This window comes from Electrophorus electricus, chromosome 3, assembly GCF_013358815.1.
Source record: "Electrophorus electricus isolate fEleEle1 chromosome 3, fEleEle1.pri, whole genome shotgun sequence".
Lineage (NCBI taxonomy): Eukaryota > Metazoa > Chordata > Actinopteri > Gymnotiformes > Gymnotidae > Electrophorus > Electrophorus electricus.
In genome coordinates, this window is record NC_049537.1 from 29,166,064 (window position 1) to 29,176,302 (window position 10,239).

Genomic DNA, 10,239 nt, shown 5'->3' on the forward strand with positions numbered 1-10,239 from the left:
TCAAGATGGGAAATATAATTTCTATAGTTTCTATAGAACATACAGGAATATGTAGGATCCAATACAAATCAATTAAACAGAGAAAAACAATTTACTACCAATTTGTACCTCCTGGTCTTAGAATAATTTGTAAAATGAACCCTGGGATGGGTTGAGCAATTGGATAATCAACAAATTAATTTCCTAATTTCTAGAAGTTACAAACTACTAACTCTAAAATATTGTCTAATTGGTTCATATAAGATTTCTAGTGAACACAACTAGGAGCGATTGACCATTTGTTTAAAATAAGTACGAGGTAGGCAACATTCAAATGAAGTGATATGGGTGAATAATGCAAATTAATAAGCAACAGGTAATGCACAGAAATAATGAAAACATATATATATATATATATATATATATATATATATTTTTTTATTCCTGTGGGATGAGAAAAGTTGGTTATCCTGGTAAGGGTTTGAGTCTGATGGAATTTATGGTCACAGTTCCTTGAAGTACAACCAGTATAATTAATTCTCATGTTACAGGCATGACCCCAAAAGATTGCATCCTTTTAGTGTGTGTTTTGTAAGTCATAACCCAAAAAGAAAAACATCTTGGCATACCTGAAGTGTATTTAGAAATTTATTCACATGGCATCATAAAAAAGATTTTTTAAGTTTCAAGAAATACAGTATGGATCAGATAGATGATTTATACAAACATATTTCTCAACATCTTAGAATAGAGGCACCCTAAAAAATCTTGTACCTCTGAAAATCTGCCTGCTTGTATTCTGGCATTCTTTTTTTCTCAACAAAAATAACCTTCCCTTAATTCTCATGTCTCTGTCTTTGTACATTCAGGGCTTCAGCGTGGGCTCACACACAAGCGGTAGGCCCTGGGGGTGTAGGTGAAGCCCAGCTGGCCCTCCAGGCTCAGCTCCTCTCCAGGCTCCGGGGAGAAGGTGAAGCGCTGCAGGAGGGCAGTGAGGAACAGGAAGAGCTCCATGCGGGCCAGGGGCTCCCCCAGACACGCCCTCCTACCTGGGGAACAGGGATTTCTGCATATAGGTGATCCATGAGAATGTGCCATAAACAAGAAAAATGTTGCATCTGAAGTTGTCAAGAGTCTTATATATAACTTCTACACTAAAAGTCTCCATTGTCTCATACTGTGCTATACCCTTATCTATATACATGCAGTAGTTTTTATTAAATAATATTAATATTAAATGCTAATACACATGTCCTTTATCACAATTACTTATATCACTACATTACAATATGAGCAATAACATGTCCACTGCTATACTTCCTATATATAGCACCTTCCTGGTGTTTCTGTGAACTTAATCCCTGTCCTCCGCTGTGTGAAATATTCTTTTATACAATGTGCAAGAACAGCTGTTAGTCCTGATGAGAGAGTGTCTGTGGAGTGGTCTATATAGAACCTTTACTGTTTGCACTTATGCCTTATGTCATATGTCTGACTGAGAACCTATTTAAGAATTACAATACACATGCAGTGTACATTGAAGTAAATATATCTTAATTTGAATATTTTATTAGTTTTTTTTAAAAATGATCCATTGATCAGCTGTGCAGTTGAGGATACATTACTGCATTTTGGTGTCACCTGCTGAGAAGGGCATAAAGGCGTCTCTCTTGCGGAACTGGCCCTGGTCATCCAGGAAGTGTCCTGGGTTAAAGGTGTCTGGTGTTTCCCATTCGCTCTTGTCATTAAGCACAGATGACAGGCTTACAGTCACAGAAGTGCCCTAATGATTGGCGAGGAAATCATTTATGGGACAGGTTATATTTCTGCTGCATTCCCCTTGGTGAAAAAGGTTCCTTTAAGAATAAATTTGATACACACCCTATGTAGAATAGAATAGAATAAATACCTTTTTCTCCAACTAACACTGATAGTTAATGTCAAACCTTTGGTATGAAGTATCCACCCAATATGGTATCTTTGCAGGCCCTTTTGGGGAACCCCAGAGGGATGATGTTGCCCATCCTCTGGGTCTCATGGATAACAGCTTCAGTGTAGGGCATGTTAGCTCTGTCAGCCAAGTTAGGTTGGCGTGATTGTCCAATCACTTGGTCTATCTCAGCCTGTACCTTTTCTGTACAGATAACATAACAGCCTTTGTCTTATGACCTGCTATAAGAAAGTAACTAATTTTGATGACTTTAGGAAACATGTAACGATAAATGAATCCTCCTCTTCCATTAAACTCTTCCTAAAAACACTAAAACACAAAACACTAAAAACCAAATGACCAAAACACCTCCCCTTGATTCGTCCAGCTCACCTTGTATTTGAGGGTATTTCATCATGAAGAGCAGACCCCACCGTAGTGTAGTAGCTGTGCTTTCTGTCCCAGCCTCAAGCATGTCCAGTGTAGCAACAACCAGCGTCTCCATGTTAAAGCCAGCCTCAGGGTCACTCTTTTTCTGAAGGATTCAAATAGAGAAGTATTATGATGTCTGTGATGCACATCTTTGTGCTGTATAATAATTATTTTATGAAACAGAAAACAAATTAACTATATGAAAAAAACTAAATAAAAATGAATATAGGTTAAACATTGGCATCTTAAACAGACCTTCTCCATTTCTACCAGGTAGGCATCTATGTAGTCCTGTGAATCTGAGGGATCCAAATGCTCCTTGTGCTCCTTGATCTCATCTTTCAGGAAGTTTACAATTTTCTCATAGTTGGAAAAAATCTTCTGGTGGGGCCCAGGTAGGTAATCAAAGAGGTGTGGGAAAGCATTGTACAGCTACCACAAAAGGATTAAAGCCAGTCATCATTGTTGAAAATATCTTGTTAAGGTCCTTATAAATAATTCAGGTATTCTGTTCTGAATAGTGTTTGACTGCGTAAAAGTTTACATCTACTACTAACCAGTGCCTGTGGGGAGCCAGACAAGACAATGGCTTCAGTATCTAAGCGCAGAATGTTCTGGAAGCATTCATTGTGGTAATCAAATCGATGCCCAAACATTAAAGAAGAGATGATGTTTGAGACGGCACTGATCAGGAGGAACTTGGGCTCAAATGGTCCTGTAGCATTATAAGGCATCAGGTGTTAATGTCGAAGCAAAAATAATTATATTTTTATATTTCTAGAACGAATAAAAATGTCAGGGGTGCTCCTGATGTTTGCCATTCTAGCAACAAGAAGTCCTTGACTCAGGAGAACTAACTGTGGTCATAGATACATATACTGAACTGCTCCCTGTTACCCAACAGCATCCATATATATATATATATATATATATATATATATATATATATATATATATATATATATATATATATATATATATATATATATATATATATATCCCTCTGTACCTACAGTCTTTGTAAAGTATTTTTAGTGTCTTGAGTCTGCAGACTGAACCTGTTTTGTATGTTGCTGCCTTTCCTGTATTTTGAACACTTTGCCTGTCTTTGTGATTTTGTGATGTTTGCCTAACCTTCTTGCGGGTCTGTTTTTGGATTCTGATTATCTGGATTGTGCCCGGCTGTGTTTTTTGACTGTAATCTTTGTCTTTAGTCTTCTATTGCAAGTTCAGTAAATCCTCTTCATGGATCCTAATGAACTGTCCTTCATGTCACAAAATATACATATTTTACATTTATCTGACACTCTTATCCAAAGCAACTTACAATTATGACTGAGTATAACTTGAACAATTGAGGGTTAAGGGACTTGCTCAAGGGCCCAACAGTGGCGGGGCTTGAAACAGCAACCTTCCAATCAGAAGTCAAGTACCTTAAGCACTGAGCTACCACCATGTATTATAAAACATTCAATGTTGTAAAAATTAAATCAATCATGGAAATATTACTTCAGTGAGCCATTCACTAGATCTGGGTATAAGAGCTTTGGTTCTGAAAATTTCCCAAATGACACATCCAAGACTAACAACTTACCTCTTTCTTCTTTGAAAGCCTCACACAGGAAGACGCTCTCCTGCTGGATACTCATCTCCAGGTTCTTCTTTGCCTCACCAAGGTAACGCAGGTGTGTGATGGCAAACTTCCTCTGCATCCTCCACAGGTGACCATTACTCCCTATTATACCTTCATCACATGACAAAGAAAGCATAAAAACTGATCAGACTGTGTATTGATGAGCTTTTATCTATGTGTAGAAGACTTTAGGTTAATTTGCTTCTAAAATATGTTGTCATATTATTTATAACAATAGTATCATGATTTAGTATTTTAAAGAGGTATTTGTTTTATATAATGGGGATTAAAAAAAAAACACCTCCAAAATATCTTAAGGATATTAATCAGATAATAACTTGTTTTTCATTGTTTTCATTCTGTGTCTTACCAAGTCCCTTAAAGATTTTGTGAAACAAAGGGACAACAGGCCGATCAGAAAAGCTGTCCAGCTGAGTGACGAGAGCCTCCTTCACCATTTTGTACCCAGAGAGAAACACTGTTTTCTCACTGCCCCATCTCAGGCTGAAAACCTCCCCATGCTTCTCAGCAAGCTGAAACAAATATAATATTTAAACAGTAATACATGAAACATCTGCTAAAATGCAGAAATTATTTTAAGTGCTAGAATAGTGATTGTTGAAAATACTGTTGAAAGCACATGTTATTAAAGAACAGACAAGCAAACATTTCTGCATGTTCATAAACATCAACAATGATCCTTCACTAACATATATGTGCTGATTTCCCCACAGCTTTTGCATTAAAGATATTACAGTGTAAAACAATTATTTTGTTAGGTTCTGTCCTCTGTCATGCACAAGTAAAAAAGTACTGAAATAAATAATTCACCTTGTCTATGGTTCTGAAGTCAAGTCCAGTGAAAACATTGCCAACAAAGGGAAGAGGCCAGGGTCCTGAAGGAAAACTGGGTGGATTTTTATTCCTGATGATATCCGTAATCAGTAAGAGAAGAAAAATGACTATCAGGCTGAATTTAAAATCAGCGTAGTCCAAAAAGTAGTGGAAGATCATGGTTGTTTTAGACAAGAACCTGTTTCTGGTGTTGTGCTGTTTGAATGTGTGCATGTGTGTGTGTGTTTCTGGAATGTAGAGTGGGGATTATGTAAGATATCCATGTAAAAGGAAACAAGGGGAAAAAAACAGATGGATTCCCAGTATACTCTTTCAAGCCAATCCCATGGAAACATATTTTAGTCAGTTAAAATGTAAAGGTTTCATGCTGTAAGTCCAGCAAAGCTTTTTTAGTGTTTGGGTGGACTAGACAGCACAGAACCAAGTAAATGGCTGTTTAAGATTCTCGTCAGGTTGTGCTTATTTGTGCTGTTCTTTTTAAGGGCTGGAATGTTCAACATTTATCAAAGCCCCATCAGGAAAGGCTGCAGCAGTGACAATCACTCCCAGCATTTGTGCTGAGACTGGTAGAGGACATGGGAAATGTGTTTGATGTTGGCTTCAGAATTGTTTAAAAATCTCGGTTGCAAATCTGCAGTCTTTCCTACAAGCTGCAGCAATTTAAGATTAGAGGTTTAAGAATAATCAAAACATTTTGTTGAAAGATTTTCAGAAAAAAGTCCTAGACAAAATCTTATTTTATTTATTTATATGGCTATTTGCCTGGGTTAATCAACACTTTATTGCTTCCAAGAAAGATCTAAAATGTAAATTTTATCCACCTTCTAGAAAGTAATGGTATAATGGTGCACTGTCGTGTTATACAGTACATTGTCAGTCAGCATGTTAAAACAGAATAAACATTAGGACTGGAACACACAATAAAGCAAAAAGTTAGTGTAGAACAAAATAATATGACACATGACCCAAACCAAATAATTAGCATTTAAATCTATATGTTTAAATGTTACAGATCCAGCCAGGAAGCAAACACATGTTCCTCAAACCGCAATAATATGAAAGAAAATGTATTTATATATTTATTCACTCAGGTTGTTTCATGGTCATTTTAATATTTAATTCATGTTTTTCAATAATGAATAACCTGGTGTTGAATCGGAGGACCCGTTTAAACATTTACATGTGTTTTCAGCCAAATTTGGCAAACAAAAAACAAAACAAAAATAAACAAACAAAAAACATGTTGATAGTTGGAATATTACCTGAATAATCTGTTCATCATAAACTGATCATATTTTGAGGACAGAAATGGGGTCTTCATTGTTCATGCTTGAGAGTTAGATATACAGTACATTATATTTTACATTATCACTATTTTATAGTTCCAATATTTAATTCAACAACAACCTTTCCCTCAGGTTTTCCAAAATGTTTACAATCACCCCAAAGCCACTATATCCTCAGTGCTTCTTCTCCATCCTCTACCCTCCATTGAGGGCTTCAGCGTGGGCTCACACACAGGTGATAGGGGCCAGGGGCTTTGGTGAAGCCCAGCTGGCCCTCCAGACTCAGCTCCTCTCCAGGCTCAGGGGAGAAGGTGAAGCGCTGCAGGAGGGCAGTGAGGAACAGGAAGAGCTCCATGCGGGCCAGGGGCTCCCCCAGACACGCCCTCCTACCTGGGGAACAGGGATTTCAGTGCATCATGTTTGAGTATAAGATAGCGATGTACTCTCAGAGATAAAATGTACACAACCACGCTTAGACACAAGTACAGAGGAAAAAGATACAACTTGAAAAAGAGGTTTCAGGTGTTTATGTGCATACTGGCATGTAGACATGGGGTAAACACAATCTTGCAATGTTTGCTAACATTTAGAAGCTGGTGATTACAGTGCTATGGCACTGAAAATATTGATCGTATAGCCAAGTTTACATTACCTGCAACAGGACCTGCACCCAGAAATATGTTAACAATACCAAGAATATACAAGAAAAATGTAATCCAACAGATTCAAGTGTTTAAGTTTAGGACAATGGATAGATAGACACAATATGACTATTTTATACAACAGGTAGTTCTGATCAGTAATCTGATTGGACAAGAAGCATTCCATGAGTGCTGATATGGAGTATTAGCACTGGGATTTGAACTTTACAGGTTTATTCTGTTAGCTCTTTCTTACATCAATGATCATTATGCATTTTAGATTGTAACATACTTTCCTGTTAACTGGAATAACACATGCCACCAAAGTGGCTATCAAGAGACTTATTTTACTGGTTGCATAATCAGTGATAAACCAGCTATTGGTGTCACCTGCTGAGAAGGGCATAAAGGCGTCTCTCTTGCGGAACTGGCCCTGGTCATCCAGGAAGTGTCCTGGGTTAAAGGTGTCTGGTGTTTCCCACTCGCTCTTGTCATTAAGCACAGATGACAGGCTTACAGTCACAGAAGTGCCCTAATGATGGAAGAGGAAATGTTATTTTCTATTTGTGCTTCATTTCCCTTAGAGAAAATGGTAACTCTAAGTACAAATTTGATATACACATTATGTAGAAGAAAATAAATACATTTGCCTCTGAGCAACATTGATATTTAATGTCAAACCTTTGGTATGAAGTATCCACCCAGTGTGGTATCTTTACTGGCCCTTCTGGGGAACCCCAGAGGGGCGATGTTGCCCATCCTCTGGATCTCATGGATGACAGCTTCAGTGTAGGGCATGTTAGCTCTGTCATCCAAGTTGGGCTGGCGTGTTTGTCCAATCACTCTGTCTATCTCAGCCTGCACCTTTTCTGTACGAGTAAGATAACAGCCCTTGTCTTATGAAATAAATTAGGGAGTAATACGGTACAGAATGCCTGACTACTTAACACCGAGTGAGGATGGGCAGAAAGCAAATCCTGAGTTGTGTGATGTTTATTGTGGGCAAATCCATAATTAAAACCCAAAACATTGTCCATAGCCAGGATACTTGGAACAAAGCCAGACTACAGGGTGAAACTTGACTAAACAATAACTTGGTTAAATGTGGAATACAACAAAACATAGACATAACTTACAATCAAGATGGGAAGACAAGAGGTATATGTACTAGGGGACATGAGACACAGGTCAAACCAATAAAGGGTGGGGGTACAATGAAAACCACAACAAACAGAACCATGTGAGACATAGCACCATGGCAACCATGACAGCTGCATAAACAAAATAACTAAACTCCATAAAACACATGTTTTGTTATTTGCACTACTCACTCTGTATCTGTGGATATTTAATCAAGTAGAGCAGAGCCCAGCGAATTGTAGTGCTTGTAGTTTCTGTCCCTGCTTCAAACAAGTCCAGTGAAGAAAACACTAATGTTTCAATGTTGAATCCAGCCTCTGGGTCAGTCTTTTTCTGAAGAATATAAATCAAGAGGTGTTACACATTGTATATGTCTGTATTTGTGTTTTCACCCAAATGGATGCACTGGGAAGTCTAATTCTGGATACACATAAACCATTCTACAAGAAATTTGTATCAACAATATGACTCATCTTAAACAAACCTTCTCCATTTCTGTCAGATAGGCATCTATGTAGTCTCGTGGGTCTGAGGGATCCCAATTCTCCTTGTGCTTTCTGATCTCATCTTTAAGGAACTCAATGATCTTAGAGTAGTTGTTAAACATCCTTTGGTGAGGTCCAGGAATGTAATCAAAGAGGCGAGGGAAGATATTGTACAGCTATAGTAAAAAAAAAAAAAAAGCAAAGCAACTACTGAACATTTTTGGCTAATGATTCAGATAATGAAGAAAACAGCAATGCAAAAAAGTGTTACTAACATGAGCATGGGAGGACCCTGCCAGGATGACAGCATCAATGTCCCATTGCAGGACATTGAGAAAACGTTCATCATGGTAGTCAAAGCGATGTCCAAATATTAGGGCAGAGATGATGTTTGAAACGGCAGTGTTGAGGTACATCTGGGGATTAAATGGACCTGTTTTATGAATAATAAACACGTTATAAATTTAAAATTTGTGCAAAACTTTGGACCAACATTCTTAAACAAAGGTTTGTGTTTTGTAATTTAACATTTATTTTAGAAAACAAACTCTGTCAGTTATTCCTTGGAAGAACTAGTAAAGTTGGAACTGGCCATGACTACAACAAGCAGAAAACTGGACAAGGATTTTTAGCCATAATTTTTGTATTTTTACTCTGAGAGTGTCCTATTGATTTAATTTCCTTTAATTTGTTACATTTACCTCAGACTAACAACTTACTTCTTTCTTGTTTGAAAGCCTCACACAGGAAGACGCTCTCCTGCTGGATACTCATCTCCAGGTTCTTCTTCGCCTCACCAAAGTAGCGCAGGTGTGTGATGGCAAACTTCCTCTGCATCTTCCACCCATACCCATTACTCATGGACACACCTCAGCACAACAAGGAGGGTTTAATTCATTGGAGGTTCTAATGCTAACATGAATTCAGGCAATTATGGTTAGCTGTTCTTTTGGTTTGCTGTTATTTTCTTGTTCTTCTTTTCTCTATCAAACATGATACATTAATTGCCTGTCTCTGTGAAATCTATTATTGTAATGTGCAGCTGTAGTGTTTTATTTGCACTTTATCCTAGGAATCTACTCCAGTACAATATTCAGAATAAATGCTTCATAATTATAAACTATTTTTCATTCACACTTACCACGTCCTTTATACACTTTGTCAAACAAGGGGATAACGGGACGCTCAGCAAAACTGTCCAGTTTAGTAACGAGAGCCTCCTTCACCATTTTGTGTCCAGAGATAAACACTGTTGTCTCACTGCCCCATGTCACACTAAAAACCTCCCCATGCTTTTCAGCAAGCTGAAACACAATTCAAATTTCTGTTAAACACTTTGTACTTTTCATTAAACCAACTGAAAGTCAAGAGTTGGACATTGTTGATTGATGCACAACGTAATCAAGAGATTCATTTCATTTAAACTACCCTTTTGATTGCATGTACCTGCTATTCTAGGCATGGGGAAAAAATTAGTAGTAGTACTTTGAAACATGCTTCTTTTGTACACTAACTTTTGCAAATGGTTAGGACAAAAAGGTTTTTACCTAACAACTAAGGCTAAGAGCATATTTAGAAGTTAATAAAAACAATATTATTTTCCTCTCACCTTCTCAATGGTTTTGTAGTCAACCCCAGTGAAGATATTTCCCACAAAAGGTGGCCTCCAGGGACCTGGTGGAAAATCCCGTGGCTTTTTGTTTTTGATTATATCAGTGAGCAGCAGAAAAACAAAAATACCTATCAGTCCGATGTTGAAATCAAGGTAGTCTAATAAGTTATGGAAAATCATGGCTAGCTCCTGCTGGGTGGATATGTATGTTTCTCTGAGTGTAGGATGATTGGGGAAATTTGTATA

The 10,239-nt window shown here is 37.6% G+C and overlaps 1 protein-coding gene across 2 annotated transcripts; it reads right to left on the reverse strand.

Annotated features, from left to right (window-relative positions):
* Positions 1-609: 609 nt before the first annotated feature.
* On the reverse strand, positions 610-10,239 carry LOC113568097 (cytochrome P450 2J2-like). 2 transcript variants are annotated; one of them, XM_035523974.1, is made up of 12 exons: positions 9,991-10,239; positions 9,523-9,685; positions 9,101-9,250; positions 8,657-8,814; positions 8,381-8,557; positions 8,088-8,229; positions 2,899-3,056; positions 2,597-2,773; positions 2,303-2,438; positions 1,926-2,113; positions 1,621-1,762; positions 610-1,028 (listed from the first exon to the last, which is right to left on the reverse strand). In XM_035523974.1, the coding sequence occupies exons 1-12, from the start codon at positions 10,171-10,173 to the stop codon at positions 853-855; spliced, it is 1,950 nt and encodes a 649-aa protein (XP_035379867.1). In that variant the 5' UTR covers positions 10,174-10,239; the 3' UTR covers positions 610-852. The 2 variants fall into 2 exon arrangements, with proteins under 2 accessions (XP_035379867.1, XP_026852073.1); XM_026996272.2 differs by lacking the exons at positions 610-1,028; positions 1,621-1,762; positions 1,926-2,113; ... (1 more) ...; positions 2,597-2,773; positions 2,899-3,056 and adding exons at positions 5,569-6,505; positions 7,147-7,288; positions 7,438-7,625.